Consider the following 27,067-nt stretch of genomic DNA (forward strand, 5'->3'; position numbering starts at 1 on the left):
TACTCAAACCCTGTACGAATCGGGCTAAAATTTTAGACAACAAACAAGAAACACTCTGCCATCAACCGTAAAAAGATAAAAACGATTTAAAAGATTCGGGGGTGAAAGGGGCGAAATCACAAACTGAGTTGCAAGCTGTTTAACAAACTTCATGTTTACCGTTTAATGTGTGTCAATTTGAAAAGGTTAAAAAAAACGGGTGGAACAGAAAAAATACCCGAAAAACATCTTATACATCCTTTTTATGCCAACAATGTATTTTGAGTTTGTCTTCTTTATAAACCAACAATAATGTATGCTCACAAAACAATGCTTAAAAAATACTTGTAATACTTGGCAGAAGCCCTTTGTGTTTTGGTCCAGGCAGAAGAATGAAGTGCAGCAAAAGATAAACACAATGTAAACAATATAAAGTGCACCATTTATAGAAACAACTATAAAACCATTAAATTTGCTGTTTGGTCGCAATAAAAACAACTTCCTCTCCATCAGAATTATCATGATACTCATTCACCACATCATCAGATAAACCTTTTGGTACTTCATCAAAATAGGCAACAGCCTCTCCGTTCATCCTGTAGGTTAAAAGTGTTTTCAGTTTACATGTTGAATGACTTTGTTTACATGTTGAATGAATGATCACATACAAATTACTAATAATGATGACAATGGATACATGTTTGTCACCATCATTTAGTTGCACTCACAATGACAACATGCTACATTTTTGTGGCAAATGTAGTTTAACACTAAAAATGTTAAACCAAAACCCACTTACAGGGTCTTTCACACATATTGCCACTTTACATTTATAGACGATTGTGGTAAAAAATTGCCTAAGATAAGGTAAAAAAATAGTCAACTCTGAACCTAAAAATCCTCAATAAACTTCTTACATAACTTACAGAGATTAAGGAAAAACACCAACAATATTACCTGTGAAAACCCTTTGGTTGTTGATATGATCTCTTGCAGCAAAATAGTCTCAGAATACAGACTATGCAAATTAATGCAACCACAGATGTAACTAGAAAACAATGTCATCACAAACAACAATTTAAATGTTACCTAAATGAATGAAGTAGTATTTTTAATAAAGTCTATGTTACTTAACAAAGCATAGTGACGTGGTAATGCAACATCTACACAAAACAGACTGCACACTATAAAAAACCTAACAAGCTTTTTAAAATTTTGGTTTGGCTATTGTATTGCAATTAGGCTCACTTTAGGAGGTTACAGCTAAAAAAATTGTAGTACTTTAAACCAACAAGAAAGTGAGTACACCATATTTATACACAATACGCATCTTAAACAAAATGACTTGATTTTGTAATATTTGACTGGTGAAATTTACCCACCAGTGGAAGTAAAGACAAAGGCTTTAGAAAATCCAAAAATGTGGTTCCTACTGATTGTTGTAGTTGTTTGGATGGTTATGTTTGAAGTGTATGATGACCCAACATTCAAAGTAAAGTTAAGCAAAGTTGCCAGTTCTTCAACTTTTACTGACCTAGTTTGACTTTCCCCACTGAAAAAGAAAACAATAAACAAATATTGAGAATAAAATTAAACATGTTTGGCAAAATTTTGTTGATACAAGCAAAAACACAGATCATGGAACCAGTCAATCATAAATCCTTACAAAACTAGAAGAGTGGCTTTCTGATATACTTCCATTTTATATATTCTATACGATATTTACCAATTTACTATACACATCATTTGATCTACACATATGATTGTTTTTGTAAACAAAAACTAGTGGGTCCCCACACGCATGTTTGTGCGGATTTACGGTAAACAAATGTTGCGGTGATTTTTACATTCTTAAGGACAAATTTTTAGAAAGCATTAACCCAACAATAAAAAAAATTGTTCGTATTCTTTTTGCACTATTATTGTCATGTAATTACAAAAACATTAAAAAAACGTAACAAAGACTTAAATCTAATCTCTTGCTTTAACCCAGATATAGTCCTCCAAGGTCGGGCAATTTTTATTAGAAAGCTGTAACAGTTGTGTTACAGACACTTTAAATTAAAAAGCAATTTGCTACAAGTGTATACATAACAAATTGTTTTTCATTTAACTTTGTTTCGCAAAATGAGTACCATTGACCTGTAGTAACCTCTCAGGGTGCACACGCCAAACGACTGTTTGACCTTTTGACACCGTTTTCAATAGCACGCCGTCATTCGTGTTCAACAATACTGTTAAGCCTAATTTATACATGCCTTGAGTATTGACTCCTAAATTGATTGTTAAAAAAACGCTACGTTATGAAGAAAGTTCTGAGCTGTGTTTGTAATACCGACTAGTTGACCTTAAGTAACCCGTGATCATGCGGCGGCCAACCTGACAGCGAGCATTTAAAAAAACATTTATTTGGCAAAAAAGTCAAGTTAATTTTTTCATCTTAACTTTTATTAACAAAGTTTTTCTTGACATATACAAAACCGAAGCACGGTTATTAGGCTTAAATCACGTCATAGGTGTAAAACCTTCGCCAAAACTAAAAATGTGAGTGATAACTTAATAAAACGACATAGCATTGCTGTGCAAAACAGCTGATTTCTAATCACTGAAACGATGTCTCGTAAAACGTCTGTCCGACGTCAAGCTGAGCCCTCCCGCTATCGTAAACCAGTGAGTTACTCTCTTGGTACTTCTGCCTACAGTGTCTTTCTTGACCAAACGAGCGTTAGACACATTTACGTTTCGGGGGCCTGTGGGTGAATCTCTGGGTCATACGGGGTCAAAATTCACATGGACCATCTTTAGACAAATATCTGTAATGTGTGTAAAATTGAAAAAGTTTGAACCATTCTTTCTTGACCAAAACGTGGGAACAATAGCCGCGCTAAAAATTTCACGTTTTGGGGTGCTGTGGGTGAACCGAGGGATCAAACGAGGTCAACATTCACATGGACCATCTTTAGACCAATACCTATTATGTGTGTCAATTTGAAAAAGTTTGAACCATTCTTTCTTGACCAAAACGTGGGAACAAATCCGCGCAAAAAATTTCACGTTTTGGGGGGCTGTGGGTGAACCGAGGGATCAAACGGGGTCAAAATTCACATGGACCATCTTTAGACCAATATCTACAATGTGTGTAAATTTGAAAAAGATTGAACCATTCTTTGTTGACCAAAACGTGGGAACAAATCTGCGTTAGAAAGAAAAAAAGAAAAAAGAAAAAAAGAAAAAAGAAAAAAAGAAAAAAAAAATATATACAAAAACAATATGTGTCCCCTTCAGGGAAGGGAACCCATAACTAAGCATGAAACGTGTTGAAATGGCTGATCTGCTTGAAGGTGACTGGGCTGATCTTCTTAGTAATAAATGTTTATTACTTTTACGAAGTTGTTGACTAAAATACACCCATTCTCTATTATGCTAAATGTGCATAATTTAAAGCAATGGTGCTTGTGATTCAACTTCCACATTTTTATAGCCTCTACCTTGTTGCATGGAAATTTCCGGGTATTGGCTTGACTCCGTATAATGCCCATGCTAGACATGGCATATTAAGATATCTGTTGTGATATAAATTCTACTCCATAAGCCAGTAATCACATGTTTGAATCAAACTTGTATGGTGACGGAATATGTGACTTATGTAAACCTATTAAAGTTGCAGTTTCTTACTCTTTTTCTGCAGTAACTCTGTAGGTCCCTGGTACAAGAAGTCTCCAATAATCACCATCTGTAGCTGTTTGTATGTCATGATCAATTCCATCTACTTTAATTTTTGCTCCGCTTAAAATCTTCCCTGCTTTGTCATGAACAAAACCATAAATGCCTTTATGAACCTACAAAAAAACATTTTTTCATATCATTAAGTACATGGCACTGATAGTTCTATTTTTACAACCTGTTGCATGAAAGCAAGCAGAGCATGTTTGTTGTCCTGCCAGTAAGTTGGCAGTGTCCCTTGGTTAGGATATTTCACACAGCCCAACTCCAGAGTTATTTCAAAGCAATTTGTATTTACGTAATTCCAGTCTTGCATACTGCCACTGATTTCATACCATTGCGCTCCATTAGTAATGCCATCCTGATAAAAGATTTTGTTACTACATGAATGGTGTTTACAAATGGTGTTTGCCATAACAAATACCTGAAAAATATCCCCACATGCCGGTCCTTCAGACATTGTGGCATGAGATAGTGAATAAGCCAATGACACTTGTTTAAACACATCATTGTCAGGAGATAAATTAGCCCTCCTCCCCTGATGCCTTGGAAAATTTTCATCCCATGGATAATTTGCAACCTGGAACAAATGTTTATAAATTGCCACTACTTTACAAGTTGGAATAGCAACTTCCAGAAATTGCTTCATAATTCACTACCCTACACACAATTTAGCCAAAATAAATTTATGTTATTTAACTAAAAATGTTGCTTTCCTACATATTTGCAATTCATATGTACAGTGTCCTATACCACTAGAATGGCGGCTTTCTGATCAATTTCCACTTCATATATAACACACCTATTCTATTAATGTTGCAGTTACCTATTAATCACAGAAAAAAAGTTATCACAGTAATACAGGTTTTTAATGTTCTTAGTTTGTTTTAAAACTGTCTAAACTACTGCACCTAAAGTATGTAACATATTAAAAACCCACCATAACTGCGGCAGTTACTGTGTACACAATGACCTTTCAATGGACCTTTTCAAAACACAATTTCGGTGAAACGCAGTTTATCATTTGACCAGTTCATTTTGTTAGTGAGTAAAAAACATGCAACCTTATTCTGCGTTGGGTTTCTTTTCTTGTCTTGGTTACAACTAGTGATGTACAGCAGGGGTGTGCAACCTTTGTCACTATGCGGGCCAAATACAACTACCATGATAAGATCGCGGGCTGCAACACAAGTTGATTTTACTTTGTTTCATACCAAATATGCTTATATTGAGTTAACAAGTAAAAGTCGCATTTATTTATAGCCGCATTATTGCCAGGTGGCAGAGAAATACCACCGGGCGCATTAATCTGCTCAAAAATTTATGATAATTGGACTCGTTTGCCAGGAAATTAGAAATTTCCAGCGTCTCAGCGGGCCGCACAACCTTTATCAACGGGCCGCATTTGGCCCGCGGGCCGCAGGTTGCACACCCCTGATGTACAGAATCAGCGAATTTCGATTTGGCAGAAACCGAATATTCGGCTGGATTGCCAGATAAATTCTGCCGAATCAACAGAATCATTTATGCTGTCATGCGGAGTCATACCCTACGGGTGTGACATGAAAACAGAAGTTTATCTACCGGGCAATTAGTGCAGAATGGTTGTGTTTCGTTCTTATTTTAGTTCTGATGGGTTTATCATTGCCTCAAACATAATTGCCAACCCCACAATGAATTACAGATTTTTTGTCTGCAGTGGGAAAAGCGATAATGTGTTAAAAAATATAATGATTGAAGCGTTTTTATTGGTACCAAGCAGAAAAGACATGTTTATTGCTTTAAATGTGTGTTCGTAAAAGATTAGGTTCCAGCCGAATTGCAAGTAATTATTCGGCCGAAACAGAATCTTTGCAAAAGTAACAGATTCAGCCAAATAAGTTCGACAAACCGGATATTCGTACATCTCTGGTTACAACTATTCAATTACATCGTGATACAGTAGCAAGACAAACACTAAAATCACACAGTATAACTAACGATATAGTTGATTTTAGGTGACATGACATTGCTTGGTTGCCCATTTGCACATTCATGCTTTCTCCAAAGCGTCGATCATAAACCTAGGAATCACTCTAATGACACTACATGTGCTGCAGAGTGTAAGGTTTCAAAGTACATGTGCTGCAGTCTAATAGGCTAATATTTTGTTCAACATAACATGACCAACATACCTGCAAATGCTTAACATTTCATCACTTTAAAAAAGGGAATAAAATTGACTTAAACAGAAACAATCAATATAAACCTCCTGAATTGTGTACCTTAGAATGCATCGTAATTTGAAAATTTTGTAGGGTTTTGTGCCTGTTGGTGAACTGCTGATATAACCAGGGCACAATTTAATGAAAAAGTGAAACAATTTGAATTATGTTTTTCTAACCAAAATGTGTACAAATACCTCCGCTATGCAAAAAAACAATGTGTCATCACATATACCCAGTCTAATTTACTACTTTAAAGAATCAAAACTAAACATGCTTCTACTAACCAATGCACCACCATGCATATTAGCAGAAAGGACAAATGGAATTTGTTTCATCCATTTCATGACAGCTGCCACCTCAGGCTCTGGCTTGGGATCTTTGGTTGCAAACTGATCTGGGAAATTTCGATTTAAATCTACACCATTCCCATTACTTCGGCCATAGACACCATGAGCATCTCCCTCCCTAAATTAAAACAAACATTTGCTTCAAGATGATAGTATGAATTATATAAACAGTTTCAATTTTAGACCAATTTACATAAATACTTTGAATAGTATATTGTTATTCAAACCTTGATTTTTCATATCCATCAGGATTCATTGAAGGCATTAGATGAATTCTTGTTGTATCAACCAGGTCTGTTACATTTTTAACCTTTCCATAGTTCTTGCATAAATATTCAATTAAATTTAAAATGAGTTCCTTGCCAATAACTTCATTTCCATGCATGTTTGCAATGTATTTAAACTCTGGTTCAGCTGGCTCATGAACACCAGGTTTGTCAGTTATTTCAAACACCCATAGTTCTCTTTGTTGCACTGATTGTCCGATGCTATATAAATTAGTAATTTTGGGATATTGGTGATTATAAAACTGAAGAAAACTTGTCACATCGTCATAGTGATGATGCTTGAAATCCTCAGGCTCCACAGGATCTACTAAAATCAAAAGTATATTTTGCAAATTTTACTTTACAGCATTGTGAAACAAAATTATTTTTAAAATTATATATTATTATAATTTTGTTTCTCTTTTTTGAAGTACAGTTAAGAAATACTTAAATGATAAGATGAATTCATTCCTACTGGGAACAGCCATGAAGGGTCTATGCAAACAAATGGGTCTGGTGTACTAGGATTTGCAGATAATAACAATTTAGCTGAGATCATATAATCCATTTGTCAGACATATTTCAAACAACCAAACAAAGCTTACCATCTGATTTGGATTGAACAGGAAACAGTGTCACGTTGTGCACAATATGATGATCATCTGACACATTTAAAACAACTGGTACAGAAGGTTGATACCTTAATTTAACAAAAAAAAACATATTTAATGGGTCAGTCAGTGGTCTGCACTTAAGAAAACTGAATGTTTAGTAAATGTTCAAAAACATAAATGGAAGGACTGTAAGGGGCTAATATACTTCCTTTTTATGTATTCTATATCCTATTTACCAATTTACTATACACATCATTTGATCTACACTAGGGTTTCTCAAATTTGCCACTTTGGCATATCCCGGGATTCCGGGACAAAAACAACCTCAATTACGACTGTCTCGTAAAATGCCTGTCCGGACGTCAAGCTGAGCCCTACCTAATCGTAAACCAGTAAACTAGAATAGTGGTTTTCCTATATATTGCCAGTTTATATATATACTACATCATATTTAACGATGTATCACATATACCATTTACTATATTTATAATGGATATATATTTGGCATTGGGTCCCTATCTTTTTCCTGGCACTTTATAACATAATTGTTTCTGCAAGCATAATCTAATGGGTCCCCACACATATGCATATGCGATTTGGTAACAGTAAAAATAGGGCACAATCATTGTTAGATATTTACCAATTTACTATACACATCATTTGATCTACACATATGATTGTTTTTGCAAGCAAAAACGAATGGGTCCCCACACGCGCGATTGTGCAGATTTATGGTAAACAAACATCCTGGCTATTTTTAGATTCTAAAGGAAAAACTTAACCAAGTTTAGCCTCAACCCACCTTTAAAAGTTTTGACCGTATTCTTTTTGCATCATTATTGTCATATAATTACAAAAAAACATTAAATAAGAACAGTCAATTTAATCTCATGCTTTGAACTTGATATTGTCGTTCAAGGTCAGTTTTTAAACACAATTTTCCAAAACTGAAAATGAGCTTGATAACTTAATAAAACGACATAGCATGGCTGCGCAAAAACAGCTGTTTTCTAAACACCAACACGACTGTTGACTGTAAAAAAGAAAAAAAATACGGACAAAAACAATACGTGCCCCCTTCGTAGAAGGATGCTACCCAAATTTTAGCCAATTCCGACACTGTTTTATGAACTTACCCATTTTAGGGGGCTAGTAGGGTAACTAATGGGGTTTGACACTAAACTAAAAAAATATGAAACCTCAATGACTCAATCAATAGTACTGCAAAATTTTAGCCCAATCTGCCCATGTTTAAAATTTCAACCACAAGCAACCCACAAAGTCACAAACGAGTAACATACAACTGGTTGCCCTTGTAACATTATTGCGCCACAGAATTCTTTCGTTTGTGGTGCCCAGTAACATATTAATAAGTTTTACACTTTGAGGGCTTGTGGGGTAAATGTTGGGGCTACAGGGTTGAACACAACAATCGACACCTATTAATGCAATACTCTACAAGCTAACCGAATATCAGCCAATTTCGATATTGTTTACAAACTCACTCATTTTAGGGGGCTAGCGGGTATGCACATCTACATAACTATATCTACCATCTGTGTAAATTTCATCCAAGTCCATTAAACATTTGATGGAAAAATGAGTCTGACAAACTTTAGGCAGAAAATAACCCAGTTTAGGGGGATAGCGGGGTAAATACTGGGGTTATCAACAAAAACAAAGTGGGATGCACACCTACATAACTATATCTACCATCTGTATAAGTTTTAGCCAAATCCATCAAATATTTGATGGAAAAACGAGTCGGACACTTTGGGGAGAAAAAAACAAGAAAAACAAGAAAAAAAAAAAAAATTCGAGTAAAATCAACATAATAACTGTTATAATTTTCAGCACATTAGGACTTGCATTTCCGACCTACAAACCAAGAAACAAATATTTGGGGATGAACGAGTGAAAATGGATGAATCCAACTAAGCATTTCAAAATCATTTAAAATCATTCACAATGCACCAACCAACAAAGTATAAAGCTCCCAGATCATGTAGTTTAGTCTGTTTTAAAAATTTCATCAACTTTAGATAACAAAATAACATGTGTGTAAATTGAATAATATTGAAGCATAATTTCTTGACCAAAAACAGCGTTAAACAGAAACAAAATACAGACAAAACAATAACAATATAACCCATAAATATATACCCATCCTTGTAGAATGTCATTGTATACGTTCCAGCAACAAGCATCCTCCAATAAGCACCATTATCATCTGTACGGACTTGTTTCGGTATTTCAGCTGTCGTTACTGTAACATTTTCCAGTGGTTCCAATGTTGCACCATCAATTACAAAACCATGTATTCCCCGATTCACCTATATAATACACAATCATACAAACAAACCTGTTAAAAATAGCTTCAAATACAAACTAAAAGTTGGCTTTCCTACATAGCGCCAATTTATATATTGTACAGTCTATTTAATGACTTGCCGCACACACCATTTGCCATACTTACATTGGATGTACATTTGTCATTTAATTTCAGGTGGGCATCTATTTAACAACTTAACTATTTCTGGATGCAAACTTATGTGCCCACACATGTGGGCAATTGGCAACAACATTAATACAGTGCAATTATTGTTAGAGAAGACAAATTGGAAGAAGCAGGTATCGTATTAGATTATCTAAATTCCAAATAATTTTGCCAATGGAACATCCGGTTAGTTGTTTGCAATTTTAGCACATTAGGGATTGTATTTATGACCTAAAGGCTAGTAAACCACAAATAAATATTTTGACATAAAAGAGGGGGCAAACCAAGGTTACAAAATGGTTTAAAATACTTTGCAGTGCACTAAATGACAAAACTACTGGGTCCTGTACTTTGGTAAGTATAGCTGTTTTATAAATTTTACATTTTGAGGGTCAGGGGGTAAACTTTGGCATCAACCAAAGTCAAACTTGGGAAGAATCAACTATCATATGCATAACTTTAAAGCATTCTTTCTGCCAGCATTAAACAAAACAAAAAATATAAATCCTAACAAAAGCAGAATGAGCAACCCCCAGAATATATTCTGAAACCAGGTATGGTTATAAAATCTATATTTTTGTCTCATTGCACTTAGTAATAATGGTTTACGATGTATGGCGCTTAAAGAAAGCCGCCATCCATCAAAGTCTTGAATCTGACCAAGTTCTCTAAATTAACGAAAATGCTGAAAAAATACAGCTGTATGTTTTTGTATATGTCTGCTAAAAAAATTATGAATGTCATATGTCAAAGAATTTACCCACATCCCTGTTTAAAATTGAGAAATGGGTGTCTTGGCTAAAAAAAAATATATATACTTGGATAAAATACCAAACTTTTGCTATCCTGGGTAGAAATGATGCAAATACGCTAAACCAGGGGTGTCAAACTAAAACTTCCTTGAGGGCCAAAAACAAATTTTTAAGAAGTTGAGGGCCGCACTATCAAAACGTTTGTTACAGTGTAACATGACAACAAAAATATTGCATGAATAAAAAGGTAAAAAAAGTTCTTTAATGTAATTAACTACATTTAAAAACAATATTGTCATAAATAACAAACAGGTATTCAGTGTAGCAGGGTTAAAAAAAACTGTGCTATGTTACTTTGTGTGAAAACAATTGCATACAATGAAGCAACAATTGCCATTGCTGATTCTAAAGATCAACTATTTCAATCATCCAATCAAATCGCTGCATATACCACCAATAGAGAATGATTGTAACATGTGAACTCATTGGTATGACAGGGTATTCCTCCTGTGTAAAACACATAACTTCTAAAAGTTACTTCGCGGGTCGCATACAAACTCTTAGAGGGCTGCATGTTTGACACCCCTGCTCTAAACAATATTGTGTTTGATTGTAGGGACCTGTTTTTGGCATATTTTTGAAACTTGCATGGTAGTAATACAATAAGATCTGGTAAAATATAGGCTCAGGGTTCACTGTGAGGAGGAAGTTTCATAATATGCCAAAGTTTGATTTGACAAAAATGTTTAAAAACTAGAAAAGTGGCTTTCTGATATACTTCAATTTTATATATTCTATACGATATTTACCAATTTACTATACACATCATTTGATCTACATATACGATTGTTTTTGCAAGCAAAAACGAATGGGTCCCCAGACGCGTGTTTGTGCGGATTTACGGTAAACCTATGTTGCGGTTATTTTTAGATTCTTAAGGACAAATTTTTCACAAAACATTAACTTGACTTTAAATGTTTTTGTCCGTATTCTTTTTGCGTCATTATTGTCATATAATTCAAAAAAATCAATGAAAAAAGAACAGGGAAAATACTTTCAATTTAATCTCTTGCTTTGACCTTGATATTGTCGTTCAAGTTCAGTTTTTAAACACAAGTTTTACTAGAAAGCCCTAACTGTTACATTAGACCAGTGGTTCTCAAACTTATCCGGGTCTCGTACCACCTGACAACTTTTTGTATCGCTGCGTACCACCTAAAGTCCTAAACCCTGTTTGAATGGATAAACCAAGAAACAGGCCCATTTTCTCAAACTTGCCAACTTATTTAGCGGTTTCAAAAGAATGTCCAAAACACGAGTTTCGCCCAAACTAGGGCTGATCAGTTGGATCAGTTGAGTTGCAATTTTAGACCGGACTTAAATTAGGTATCACAGAAAGCTACTTGCGTACCACCTGAAAAGTTCCGGCGTACCACTAGTGGTACGCGTACCACAGTTTGAGAACCACTGCATTAGACACTATATAAAAAAGTCGCTTGCTACAAAGGTATATATAACAACTTGTTTTTCACTAAACTTTGTAAGTTTTACTAGAAAGCCCTAACTGTTACATTAGACACTATATAAAAAAAAGTCGTTTGCTACAAAGGTATACATAACAACTTGTTTTTCACTTAACTTTGTTTAGCAAAAACGACCATTTAATGACCCTTTGACACTTTTTTTAACAGCATGCAGTCCTTAGTGTTCAACAACACCGTTTAGCCTAATTTATACATGACATTAGTACTAATTCTTGAATTGATGTGTCAAAAATAAAGAAGATACGTTATGACGAAAAATTCTTAACTGTGTTGTAATGCGTACAAGTTGACCTATAGTGACCAGTGGTTATGCGACGGCCAAGCTGACAACGAGAAATTAAAGAGCATTTATCACGGCGTTCGAAAAAGTTAAATTTATTTTTTCATATTTATGTTGATCAACGACGTTTTGCCTGACATAAACGAAACCGAACTACGTTTATCGAGTACAAAGAACAGCTGATTTCTAATCACCCAAAACGAACGTCTCGTAAAACGTCTGTCCGGACGTCAAGCCGGGAACTCCCGCTCTGCCGCCTTAATCGTAAACCAGTGAATTTCTACCAAAATTCTAAACCAGTGAAATTTCTATACAAAATTCTTTAAAAAACCTTACATTGCACCAAACAACAAAGCATGGAACTCCAAGATGCTGTACTTTAGTTAGTACAGCTGTTTTAAAAATTTTACGTTTTGGGGGCCTGTGGGTGAACCGCTGGGTCAATCAGGGTCAAACTTCAGGAGGATCAAATTTGGATTATTAACGAACATCTCTGTAAATTTAAATAAATTTAAAGCACTCTTTCTTGACTAAACAAGTCTCACAAACCAGCGTTTAAAATTTTTACGTTTTGGGGGCCTGTGGGTAAACCGCTGGGTCAATAGGGGCAAACTTCAGAAGGATCAAATTTGGATTATTAACTAACATCTCTGTAAATTTGAATAAATTTGAAGCACTCTTTCTTGACCAAACGCGTCTCACAAACCAGCGTTAGACAGAAAAAAGAAAAAAAAAATACGGACAAAAACAATATGTGTCCCCTTCAGGTTTGAATTATGTTTGTTTTCCATGATTTAGGGACATTTTCTATGAATTTTGTTTTAGAACTCATGCTTAAACGGCAAAGAAAAGCTTAAGTGGCCATATTACAAACTTTGGTGCACCACATCAGGCCTACAGACTGTACTTGTGAGACCAAATTGTTTTTTGCAAAAGCTGTGCATCTACACTAGTGGTTCTCAAACTTTTTAAGCATGCGGCGCATTAAAGAACTTATAATTTCTTCCGCGGCACACTTCGTAGGTAAACATAACGGAAGTTAATCATATATTGTAAATTTTCAACTTTATTGTGGTGGGTAAGGACGCATTATATTTCCAAAAACAAAAATATGAGCTTTGAAACGATGTCATGAGCACCAGCATTTCGTCATAGAGTCATAAAACACCAGGGAATGTTTGCACCTTAAAATAGAGATTTTTTCGCGGCACACTTGGATATCTCTCACGACACACTAGTGTGCCGCGGCACACAGTTTGAGAATCACTGATCTACACACAACAATGATTACTTACCAACTCTACAAACTGAAACAGTGCTTCCTTGTTTTTATTCCACTCTTCTTTTAAATGTAAAGCCTTGGGATACTTACAGCAGGTTAGTTCAAGTGTTATTTCCATGCAGTCACCAATCAGATAGTTGTAATCTTGCATTCCTCCTAAAAAACAAGCTTTCTGGTACTGTGTTGTGAAACAAAAGGATTGCACACAACAAGCAATGGTGGAGAATAGTGAGTTGTGTTTTAGTCCAAAAGGTAGTTGGTTTAAACTAGAATTTAGTCAGAAGTCAGAAGCATAGGCGCCGAGTAGGCGGCGCCACCTTGGGTTTGGAAAGCACGGTGGCGGCCACTGTGGATATTTTGGTTTGTTTATAGCGATAGCGTACGAAACATTGTAAAATCTAAAGAAAAGTGCGTAAAATTTTGCTTTGAAACAAACCTACTGCCAATATAGCAACAAAATTTGCCTTAAAAGTCCAACCTGTTTGGGTTAGTGCCTTGATTGTTTATGACGCCAAACACAAATGGTTTGCCGGTGAATGTTTGGCCATTATCGTGTACAATGCGAATATATTGTAATAAATGGTTATTTGATGTGCTACAAAGCAACAACTGCCCGATGAAACATTTTTCAAACGTTGCTAAACCAATAATAAACAGCAACGTACATGTTCAAAAATAAACAATGTCTTTGACATTTGAATTTTTTTCTATATTTTGAATTTTTGTCGACTGTGCCGTTCTACGGTAAGTTTGTTGGGCTTTGAGTTTAAGCTCTTTGTAGTTGCACACTTTAGTGACGTCATACTTTACGTCCGCCACCTCGCATTTTTGTGATGCTCAGAAGGCATAACTCTGAGTGTTACCAGGATACACAAGACTGCTATAAAATGTTTTCATGTTGCATTTAAGATCAACGCTTTTTATATTTTAATATTTTAAAGTACCCAAAACAGGTTGCGCGTCCAAATCACCAAATGCAGTCAAGCACAACATGTTGCAACAATATTTTGTATGCTTTACAAGGTTTGGGGCTTTAACAAAACCCATCAAATCAGCCTTAAAAAATAATTGTAGCACAATTTTGTATTTATTATTACTTTTTAAATATAAAGGTGTGAAGGCAGTCTGAAAGATAATAAAGTTGGTACTGATGTTAGTTAGAACAACAATTTATTACTGAGAATAAAAGTTAATTACAATGGGAAGTTTCGGATATAAACAAGCTGAGGTACTTGTTTTATGTTGCCAAAAAACCTAGTTTTTGCTTATGAATTGTTTCTTTGTCCTGACAGGTTATTAAAAAATATTTTGATAGAACTTGATCACCAGAAAACCTTTTGTGGTAGTAGTGATTTTAATGGTAAAAAGTTCTAAAGCGACCTATCAGCAAGTATATATATACGGTAGTTATTTCTGTAAATATAAATTAATTGCAGGAAAAAGAACTTTTTACCATTAAAACTCGCGTCTATAACGTGCACCCTTAATTTTTTATAGAAAATTAGTATAAAATTTTGTGCGTTATACTCGAATAAATACGTTATATCCGCCCAATAAGCCGACGCCAGAAAATTAGGTCGAAAACGTAAGGTCCTGAAAATCGGCTTATTAGCCGAAAAATACAGTACTTGCAATAGCCGAAAACTTTCAATTGTGTTCTGACATGGCGATTTGCACTTATGTCGAGCGGATTGGTCGCACCTATATTTTTTTTAACCTATCTGCGAGTATATAGGGTAGAATTGTTTTGTACTTACAATACATGTTAAGGTTCACCACAAAAACATGATCCCTAAATAGGATGCCCAAAAATTTTGAATTTGGCCAAAAAAGTTTGTTGCATCATGGTTTTAATTCCCAAATGTGGTCATATGGCCCAAACTCCAACATGGAAATATAGAATTAAAGTTAATGAAGACTTTGGGGTTTAAAACAATGGCCTCAAACTGTTGGCCATGGCCCTACAGTAGACCACACATGCATTGACATTTGAATATGTTAACAAATCAACTTTTATGCTTTCACAGTTTCTAAAAGGATAAACAGTGTCGCGTTCCGTTTTCACAGGTACGCTAAAAATTGGCACTGACTATTTGGAAGTTCCTTAACATTAACGCATAAAAAAACAAAAACAACTAGAAGGGTGGCTTAGCACATATTGCCTTTGCACATACACTATGATCTATTTTAAAACATAAATATATTTCCTATGCTTATTTTGTATTGGGTCCCATATTAGCCATCGTCTTTTATAACCTTGGTTGTTTCTGCAGGCAAAAACTCATGGGTCCCCACACATGCAAAGTTAAAAATAATGCAATTTAATAGATAACAATGAGTAAGTTTGGTATTGTCAAGACAAACACAGTGATTGGTACTGTGCACATCTAAATATGCTATATGGAGTAAAAACTATTTAAATTAAAAAACTCATTTTAGGGGGCTAGTAGGATAACTAATTGAGGTTCAACACACACAAACTTAAAAGTAGGAAACCACAATGACTCAATCAATAGTACTGCAAAATTTCAGTCCAATCTGCCAACTTTTAAAATATCAACCACTAGAGGTGTTTTGAGCAACAACCGTTCATGTTTCTGACGTCAAAGGGCTGTTAACAACCCCCGAACTGCAATGGCGCAATACAATAATTGGCATACTTTACAAGCTATCCAAATTTTAGCCAATTCTGACATTGTTTACAAACTCACCCCTTTTAGGGGGCTAGCGGGGTAAATACTAGGGTTATCCGGACAAACAAAGTGGGATGCACATCTACATAACTATATCTACCATCTGTATAAGTTTCAGCCACATCCATCAAGCATTTGATAGAAAAACGAGTCGGACAAACTTCGGGGGAAAATACCCATTTTAGGGGGCTAGCGGGGTAAATACTGGGGTTATCAACAAAAACAAAGTGGAATGCACATCTACATAGCTACATCTACCATCTGTATAAGTTTTAGCCACATCCATCAAGCATTTGATGGCAAAACGAGTCAGACAAACTTCGGGGGAAAAATACCATTTTAGGGGGCTATCGGGGTAAATACTGGGGTTTTCAACAAAAACAAAGTGGGATGCACATCTACATAACTACATCTACCATCTGTGTAAATTTCAGCCGAATCCATCAAACATTTGATAGAAAAACAAGTCGGACCAACGACGGGGGAAAATACCCATTTTAGGGGGCTAGCGGGGTAAATACTGGGGTTATCAACAAAAACAAAGTGGGATGCACATCTACATAACTACATCTACCATCTGTGTAAATTTCAGCCAAATTCATCAAACATTGGATGGAAAAACGAGTCGGACAAACTTCGGGGAAAAAATACCCATTTTAGGGGGCGAGCGGGGTAAATACTGGGGTTATCAACAAAAACAAAGTAGGATGCACATCTACATAACTACATCTACCATCTGTGTAAATTTCATCCAAATCCATCATGGATTTGATGGAAAAACGAGTCGGACAAACTTTGGGTAGAAGAAAAAAGAAGAAAAAAAAAGAAAAAAACAAAAAACATTTCGAGTAAAATCAATATGTGTCCCCTTCAGGGAAGGGGACCCATAATAATGACTGTAACAATAGACTTGGGACAGAAAGAAAACGTCTATAATCCATGGTTACTAGGTTGCGGGTTATTGTCATGGGACAGTCCAGAACATTTGTGACACACGGTACAAATTGGGAAAAATATTTTAAATACTTTTAGTTACCTGGAACATCATACCAATTTGCACCATTTGTAATGCCATCATGAAAATAATCATCTCCACATTTCTTGTTGTTGTTGTGCATTGTGGAATGAGCATTAGCATATGTATGAGCCATTACCTAAAGTACACCAGATAAGTTGTTTTACATATATATAACTAAAAACTAGAAAAGTGGCTTTCTGATATACTTCAATTTTATACATATTCTATACGATATTTACCAATTTACTATACTATACACCAGGGGTCACCAAACTACGGCCCGGGAGCCGGATCCGGCCCGCGAGGTCATTTCATCCGGCCCACGACCACATTTTTTAGGTTGCCAAATTGTATTGATAACTTTGTAACATTAAAAGGTAATCTACTCATTACAAATTTTTTTCTGTGGGGATATTCAGAATTGATGTTACCGAGTTTCATAGGATTATAACGCCCAGGATTGATCCAAAGCCAGTTTGTTACGTCACAGACAAGACTACAAGTGTTAATTGTGCGCAAACAAGTGCCTTCTTTTGTCACTTGTGTCGTAATTTACAAGCATTGCTCGTAAGATGAGACTAATTATACAGTTTAACAGTCGCATCACCAGATTTTGAATGGGATTGTAGAACGACCATATCTTGGCGCACATAAAACGCCTCTCGAGCTAAGTTTGGAAAGACGGCGCTAGGGCATGTAAACTATGCGGCCCGCGTGAATCATTATTAGCAGTCATCCGGCCCGCAGTGAAAAAAGTTTGGTGACCCCTGCTATACACGATTGTATCTACATGTATGATTGTTTTTGCAAGCAAAAACGAATGGGTCCCCACACACGTGTTTATGCAGATATACGGTAAACCTATGTTGCAGTTAGATTCTTAAGGACAATTTTTTACAAAGCATTAACTTAACTTTAAAAGTTTTTGTCCGTATTCTTTTTGCATCATTATTGTCATATAATTACAAAAAATCGGTGAAAAATGAACAGGGAAAATACTTTCAATTTAATCTCTTGCTTTGACCTAGATATTGTCGTTCAAGTTCAGTTTTAAACACATATTTTCCTAGAAAGCCTTAACTGTTATATTAGACACTACAAAAAAAGACGTTTGCTACAAAGGTATACATAACAACTTGTTTTTCACTTAACTTTGTTTCGCAAAAACGACCGTTTAATGACCTTTTGACACTGTTTTTAACATCATGCAGTCCTTAGTGTTTAACAATACCGTTCAGCCTAATTTATACATCACTTAAGTACTGATTCTTGAATTGATTTGTCAAAAATAAAGAAGATATGTTATGACGAAAAATTCTTAACTGTGTTGTAATGCCTACAAGTTGACCTTTAGTGACCCGTGGTTATGCGGCGGCCAAGCTGACAACGAGAATTTAAAGACCAATTATCGCGGCGTTTGAAAAAGTTAAGTTTATTTTTTCATATTTATGTTGATCAACGACGTTTTGCCTGACATAAACGAAACCGAAAACGTTTATCGAGTTTAAATTACGTCTTAGGTTTAAAAACTTCGCCAAAACTGAAAATGCGCATACTAACTCAATAAAACGACACAGCATTGCTGCACAAAAAACAGCTGATTTCTAATCACCCAAACGACTGTCTCGTAAAACGTCTGTCCGGACGTCAAGCTGAGCACTCCCGCTCTGCCGCCTTAATTGTGAACCAGTGAATTCCTCCCTTGGGACTTATATCTGACTGATAGCGTACACATATTATGGGTTGTAAAGGTAAATACTTTAAATACTAAACGAATACCCTGCTTAAACAATTGTTATTTTTTTTAAATATTTCTGCACCATAGGGCTTGTATTTCTGCCTTAAAACTAAAACCGATTATTTCGGGGTTTAAAGGGTGAAAAATGGGTGAATCCGAAAAAAAAGATACAAAATTATTTAAAAAACCTTACATTGCACCAAACAACAAAGCATGAAACTCCAAGACGCTGTACTTTGTCTTTCTTGACCAAACGAGCGTTAGACACATTTACGATTCGGGGTCTTGTGGGTGAACCCCTGGGTAATTCGGGGTCAAACTTCTGGAGGATCAAGTTTGGATTAATAACTAACATATGTCCAAATTTGAATAAATTTGAAGCACTCTTTCTTTACCAAACGAGCGTTACAAACCAGCGTTGAAAATTTACGTTTTGGGGGCCTGTGGGTCAACCGCTGGGCCAATCGGGGTCAAACTTCAGGAGGATCAAATTTGGATAATTAACTAACATCTTTGTAAATTTTAATAAATTTACAGCACTCTTTCTTGACCAAACACGTCTCACAAGCCAGCATTACTAAAACCGATTATTTCAGGGTTTAATGGGTGGAAAATGGGTGAATCCGGAAAAAAGATTCAAAATTCTTTAAAAAACCTTACATTGCACCAAGCAACAAAACAAGAAATTCCAAGACGCTGTACTTTAGTCAGTACAGCCGTTATAAAAATTAACGTTTTGGGGGCCTGTGGGTGAACCGCTGGGTCAATAGGGGTCAAACTTCAGGAGGATCAAATTTAGATTATTATCTAACATCTCTGTAAATTTGAATAAATTTAAAGCACTCTTTCTTGACCAAACGCGTCTCACAAACCAGCGTTAGACAGAAAAAAGAAAAAAAATATACGTACAAAAACAATATGTGTCCCCTTCAGGGAAGGGGACCCATAATAAACTAAAAAGGTAGAATTCCTATGTAATATATTGCCCAATTTATATATTCCATATCCTTTTTAAAGATTTACTATGTACATCATTGCTACAGAAACATCTTGTCATGTGGTGTTAATGGACAATCAATTTCAGACTGTCTTGTGCAGTGCAATGTCATGGCAGAACAGGCACCCAAAACAACCAAACCTTCTTTTATTTCGTTATGTCATTAGCACCAATGTCCAAGAACGAAAATTACCAGGAGGGTGACTTTCCTATTTTCCTATGTTCCCTTTTATATATTTTATATGTACCCTTTAGCGATATACTTACATATGATGTGACCCACACACATGATTATTTTTTACCGCAAAAAACGAATGGGTCCCCATATACCTGTTTATGAGAATTTGGTTATTTTTTTGTTCATATTTGTTTTACATCAATATAATGTTATATATTTACAAAATAAGTAAAAAGGAAAGGAAAACAATACTTCCAGTCAATCTCTAGCTTTGACCTCAATATTGCCAAACAATTTTCCAGTTAAACAAATTTAAACAATTAAAACTTCTTCTAGAAAAACTCAGACAGTATTACATACATTGACAAATGAAGAAGATATTTTGCAGCAGAGGAATACTTCAAATAATTTGTCTTACAAAATGTATATCATTGATCTGCAATAGCCTTGCACTGTGCAGCAGCCGATCAATTGTTCAAAGATCTTTTAACATGATTTTCAGTAGCATGCAGGACTTACTGTGTTCAACAATAACATTTTGGCTAATTTATTTCTAACTCAAGATTGCTTCTCGATTAATTGTCAAAACTAACAAAAGTTGTGACAAAAATCATTTTTAACTGTGTTTTGTGACACATACAAGTATACCTTCGGGAAACCCTCGTAGTGTGGTGGCCGAGTTGACAAAGACTGTTTAAGGACCATTAATTGCAGCTTTCAGGGATGCATAGTTCATAGTATCTGCTTCAAACAGCTGATTTTTATCACAGAAAAAACTGCCTAGTGAAACTTCTGTCCATGCATCAAGCCGAGACCACCCGCTCTGCATTAAACAGTCACAATTGTAAACCAGTGAATCAATCCCTTTGGACTTTTGTCTGTCTGACTGGACGGCGTATGCATACACTGTGTACATATTGTAGGCTGTCAAGGTCATAGGTAAATGCACAGTGCATTAAACATATTTGGTGCCATTTCTTTGAGTGTTTGATCTGTCGCCACTCGGCTTCTTAGAGATTCTACATTAATGCTTTTATCCATTTGACAACAGTTCCCAAACCACTGCCTTCTCTCACGGACCACATCCTGGTGAGACAAATCTCCCTCATAAAACTTGCAAACCGTGACCAGATCACTTTCTTCCATTGTGGGATCTTACAGCACACGACGAAGCAAGTCAGCCATTAGCAATTTAGCCGGAAAACGTTTCAATATTGAATGCTATACACATTGCATGACATCGCTAAAAACTGAAGTGAAGTAACTTTTAAGTTTCTCTTCCGTAATGTCGTGTGTAACCCTATGGATTCTTGGAACAGAAGGAAGATCCAATTTTAATTCAATTGCACTTCATTTCGATGCATCATAAATTGCTGCTGCACTGCCTTCATCTGATGCATCACAACCACAAGACAACATATCCGCCAATTTTGAGGTTAGCTTCTGTACTTAACCTTATAATATTTTTTGATTGACACTTTTTATGCGTTGGATGCACAATTTGAAACAGGTGTTAAAGCGTTGGCATTCCAAAGTAAAAAGTGAATTCTTCCATTCTACAAAGATAAGCATGGGCTTTTGATCTTGCTTGGCCATCGATAGAGCAGTCATTGGATATTTCTTTCAAAAACTTCAGAATTGAACCGTAATTCTCCAAAAAAGAATTCACGGCGCCAAGGCGCATAACCCACCTTGTGGGATACAGGGGACGAATTTTGCCATGTTTCGCCTGATATTTAACTTGATCTTCTCATCACTGTGACCCCCGAGTGCCAAACCAGCATGACCAGAAAAACATATTGCACTAGGATTCTTGTTTGGCCAGCAAACGTTCGTCTAGAACCGTGTGATTTGAGGAATCATTACGATCAACCTATGAGTGAAAACGCTGTTTTATTCTATGGCACAAAACATTTGTTGTCCAATCAACAGAACGTTTTACCCACGGGCAAGTTTTCAAGCGAGCACTGGAACACCATTTTGTGAAAACTCCCGAAACGCAAATTTCGCCGCAGCAAGATCCATCTGGATAAAGTCGCAACCACTTGAACTCTTTAAACCACTGCTTGTTTAATCTCTCGGCATGTTTTCGGGAAAATTAACCTGTTCCTCTGTGCTAGGAAGCACTGAGCTACACTCATCTGAGTTACACTGATATACTTGTTGATGTTTCTTATTGATTGTGACTTTTAATCTTACAAACAATATTACAACAAGGTTTACACTACTTTAACGCTTAATAGGCATGTACATGGTCTTTCTGGCAATATTTTTTTTCAAACAAAAAACAGGGGAGACAATGCATATGTTGTCACCCATGTTTTTTGAGAAGGGGAGACATATCACCCCGGTCACCCCTAAATCGACGCCTATGGTCAAGTTAACCACTGGGCCAAGGGAACTAAAATTTTAAATACCAAACAAGGAATCACTACAATAAACTTATAGGGCTTGTGTTTCCAACCTAAACAACAGGTAAACCCAAAAAATATTTCAGAGTTAAAAAGGGGTAAAAAAATAAAATTAATAATTAACTAGAAGGGTGGCTTAGCACATATTGCCCTTGCATATACACTATAACCTATTTTAAAACATAAATATATTTCCTATGCTTATTTTGTATTGGGTCCCATATTAGCCATCGTCTTTTATAACTTTAGTCGTTTCTGCAGGCAAAAACTCATGGGTCCCCACACATGCAAAGTTGAAAATAATGCAATTCAAGAGATAACCATGAGAAAGTCGGGTGTTGTAAGGTAAAACACAGTGATCGGCACTGGGCTTAAATAATAATACTATGTAGAATACAAACTATAAAATTAGATTCACCCCAGATATTGTTTGAAGTATGTCCTATTTAACATTTTAAAAAACTGACCCATTTTAGGGGGCTAGTAGGGCAACTAATTGGGTTCGACACACAAACTAAAAAATATATAAAAACCACAATGAATCAATCAATAGTACTGCAAAATTTCAGCTCAATCCGCTAATGTTTACAATTTCGACCACTAGAGGTGTTTTGAGCAACAACCGTTAATGTTTCTGACATCATAGGGCTATTAACAAGCCCCTAACTGCCATGGTGACACCTATAAATGGCATACTATACAAGAAATCCAAATTTCAGCCAATTCTGACACTGTTTAAAAAATCACCCATTTTAGGGGGCTAACGGGGTAAATACTGGGGTTATCAACAAAAACAAAGTGGGATGCACATCTACATGAATATATCTACCATCTGTGTAAATTTCAGCCAAATCCATCAAACATTTGATGGAAAATCGAGTCGGACAAACTTTGGGTAAAAACACCCATTTTAGGGGGCGAGCGGGGTAAATACTGGGGTTATCAACAAAAACAAAGTGGGATGCACATCTACATACCTATATCTACCATCTGTGTAAATTTCAGCCAAATCCATCAAACATTTGATGGAAAAACGAGTCGGACAAACTTTGGGAAGAAAAAAAAAAGAAGAAAACAAATGAAAAAAAAAGAAAAAAAACAAAAACAATTAGAGTGAAATCAATATGTGTCCCCTTCAGGGAAGGGGACCCATAATAAAATACTTTTACAATGCACCAGAAAAATGAAACTCCTTGATCATGCAAAAATTGAAATAATTTTTGGTGGGTTGTGGGCCACTTTTTTATTTAGGCCATAAAGCTTCTGCAAAAAAAAGTTATTACCAAATTAATTTTTTAAGTTTAGCCTTTGTTTAGTCAATTGTGTCTGGAAACATTTGGGAGGCTGTAATTAAAGTTTGTCAACCACTACATTGAACCATCATGCTGTTGTAATGAAATTTTAATATGAAACAAATGCCAAATATTTTGTGGCTGCCAAACTGAAATAGTTGCAAACCTTAAAAAAAGCATCATCAGGTGCTTGGCTGTCAACACCACTGCGATGAGTTTTAGAGCTGTCATAAGGATAACTTGCAACTTCACTTCCAGCATGAAAATTGGCTGACAGTACAAACCTGCACACAAAGTTCAAATAAATAGATGTTTAAAGGATTTGGACAAGATTGACTACAACAATAAAATAAACATGTTGCAGTTCTCTAAAAAGCCAATACGGTAAATTTGCCGAAAATAAGACACTTTGTAATGATTACAAGCAAAAAATAATACAAAACATACTCAAAAAGAGTGGCGCCAGTGTAAAGACGATCAGCGCCAGTGTAAAGTTTTATTTGAAACAGAAATATTAATTTCGCCTATTAAGGCTGTTTCAAATAAAACTTTACACTGATGCTGATCGTCTGCCACTCTTTTTGAGTATATTTTGTGTATTTGACAAGTGAAGACAGATCTGACGGTCTTCACCCTGTTACAGAGGAAAAAATAATATACAAAAATAAAAAAGACTGTTTTGTTGAAACTAAAAACATACTTTTGCGATTTTATCCAGTCCATCATTGCTTTGGTTTCTGGCTGAAATTTCCTTCTTTTTCTTTGTAAAGGTGTATCAAACTGATCAGGAAAATTTCTGTTTAGGTCAACAGCATTTTGATTTTCTCTTGATTTGCGAAGGGTAAACGGAGTTGTGCAACTTCCTTCAATTGAATTTTCAAATCCATCAGGATTCATAGATGGCATTAGAAACAAACGTGTTGTATCCAAAATTAACTTCGAACGAAAATCCGTTTGATAAGTGCTAAGCAGATGTTGACTGAAATAAATTAGAATCTCTCTTCCTATAGTCTCATCACCATGCATATTTCCAACCAGTTTAACCTTGGGTCGTCCAGGTGAAGGTTTCTTAACTTGGTTTGTGATTTCCAAAAATAAAAGTTCTCGCCCTTTCACAGATTTCCCAATTGTGCCAAGGCGGGCAAAATCTGGAAACTGCTTTTCTAAAGTTTGAAATAGCTGCACCAAGTCATCATAATGATGGTATCCATTAAATGTTAATGATGGAAGTGTTTTGGAATGGAGCTCAACAGTTTGTGACCCATTTTGATTTGTCAAAGAAAAACTTGCAAAAAGAAAAATAAATACAGCAGCAACAAAGCAGCCCGCAACTGCTTTGTTTGACATCATTCAAAATAAAATACAAATGAACAGATATTTAATGCTGATACAGAAGACTTTATAACAACTGTAGCTCACTGCTCACATAGGCAGATTTGGGCCTGAAATGAAAGGTTACTTGAAATATATTCTGTTTGAGTCATTTTTAATAAAACAATAAAGCTAAATGGCTAGCTTGAAACTAAAATGCCTAAATCTACACTCTACAGTGATGGCTCACAGTTATAGAAACCTTTTTGTTTGCATTTAGAAAAAAAACGAAGTCCTTGTAGTGCGAAAAAAATTGACTTTGGCAGAATGAATAACAGTAATACTTCAAACAACAAATTTCCAGTATGGAATATTCTGTTTTATAACGACCTATAGATCTGTACCAGATTGGAAAGAATGGCCTGCGCGGAGGATTTTTCCTCCGCGCAATATTTTGGATTTCCCCTTGTAATCCGCGCAAATTTAGGCTTTTTACGTGTAATCCGCGCAAAAAATGTTGTCCGCGCAACTTAGCACAGCTTTCGTAGGTAACTATAATAAACTTTCTTTAAAATTTATATTTTCGTTTTACAATGAAGTTCTACGTCGTCACAAGCCTTATTTCGCGGACAATCCACGTAAATCAGTCAAGCGCATCGAAACTTACCGATCGTCACGCTTGAAATAACATGTCTATTTCGCTACCGTAGTCGTTAAAAGTACATTTATCTGTATTTTTAGGACGTAGTTTGACAATTAAAGTGACTTTTGCGTAGGCAAGTTAAATGAAATAATGTATTCTGTATGACAAATAATTAAAAACAGTTAAGAGCAGTTTGGCAATCATAAATTATCCCCACAAAACAAATCAGCAAAATGTTTGAATCGTTATGAAAATGAAAAATTGTAGAATCTAGCAGAACAGCTGCGTGCGCAATAGAGCAAAACTGAAGATTCGTCGTGTTTATTACTTTATTTAGTTGTTCATTTTGTCGGCTGGATTGTCGTGCAAGCGTTATACAAATTGCGTTAATCGTTAAATCCACCTGTCAATCAAAAGTCTATCAATCCGCGCAAAAATCCGCGCAATTATTTTGACGAAAAAAATATCCTCCGCGCAAAAATAAAACTTTCCAATCTGGGATCTGTATACGACGCTAAAATTTGGGGTCGATTGATAACCTCACTTCGACTCCCAACCTGACAGGCTAAAACACATACAATATAACAGATAACTTTCATTATACTTATTTTTTATTCTATATAATTTTTATCAGTATAATTTCCGCCTTGATCAGCATTGTTTTCTTTTTTTAATATGGCATTAATATGTTATCTATGGCTCCAGTTTCGGGAAGAGGGTAGAGCTACTAACACCATAACGAGAATCACACCCCAAATTTGATTAGTTATATCTCCAAAAATGCTCACGGTTACGGCTGTTGGGGTCGGGGTAAGGTATTAGCACTTAAAATTCAATAAAACTAACACAAAAAATTAGTTATTAATGTAAACATTTTATGTAAATATTTCCCAACCCATTTATAGCCGCTAAATAAAAATTCAGCTCTTTACGCCCCCTTGTGAATGCGAAATTGTGATTCTCGTGGTGTTAGTTCGACTGTTAGTACTACTCAGCAAAGTCTATATAAAACACAAGTTGTCCAACCTATTGTTACGCAATAAAGCCAATGGAGCCATTTTGTGTCCAAAATGACACAGCACGGAAAGAAAAATAACACATAAATTGTCTGATTTTTACAAACTGGATAGCTTAGACGCAAATTTAATTCGCCAAATTGAATAAAAATTTGGGGTTCTAACATTTCAACGCAATATCAAAAGCTAAATTGATGTTTTTCATATAATTTTGGCCGCCAAATTTTCATGTAAACTTTAAATATTTGCATTCAGCGAGCATTATGACACTCAAATGTT

General features: G+C 35.6%; 1 protein-coding gene and 1 long non-coding RNA gene across 5 annotated transcripts; both read right to left on the bottom strand.

The window, feature by feature from the left end:
- Positions 1-25,281, bottom strand: LOC145222767 (carboxypeptidase D-like). 4 transcript variants are annotated; one of them, XM_080088968.1, is made up of 14 exons: positions 24,519-25,281; positions 23,985-24,102; positions 17,221-17,338; positions 13,505-13,647; positions 9,300-9,469; positions 7,128-7,222; positions 6,484-6,850; positions 6,194-6,374; positions 4,127-4,282; positions 3,881-4,063; positions 3,655-3,818; positions 1,362-1,531; positions 937-1,027; positions 1-575 (listed from the first exon to the last, which is right to left on the bottom strand). In XM_080088968.1, the coding sequence occupies exons 1-14, from the start codon at positions 25,166-25,168 to the stop codon at positions 446-448; spliced, it is 2,736 nt and encodes a 911-aa protein (XP_079945094.1). In that variant the 5' UTR covers positions 25,169-25,281; the 3' UTR covers positions 1-445. The 4 variants fall into 4 exon arrangements, with proteins under 4 accessions (XP_079945094.1, XP_079945091.1, XP_079945092.1 ...); XM_080088965.1 differs by having other exon boundaries at positions 3,881-4,282; positions 6,484-6,847; XM_080088966.1 differs by having other exon boundaries at positions 1,413-1,531; positions 3,881-4,282.
- LOC145222768 (uncharacterized) lies at positions 19,014-23,978 on the bottom strand. Its single transcript, XR_013859376.1, has 2 exons — positions 22,062-23,978; positions 19,014-21,988 (listed from the first exon to the last, which is right to left on the bottom strand). It is a non-coding gene; the product is annotated as an uncharacterized LOC145222768 (long non-coding RNA).
- Positions 25,282-27,067: the final 1,786 nt, after the last annotated feature.

Source organism: Phallusia mammillata, chromosome 4, assembly GCF_965637545.1.
Source record: "Phallusia mammillata chromosome 4, kaPhaMamm4.hap1.1, whole genome shotgun sequence".
Lineage (NCBI taxonomy): Eukaryota > Metazoa > Chordata > Ascidiacea > Phlebobranchia > Ascidiidae > Phallusia > Phallusia mammillata.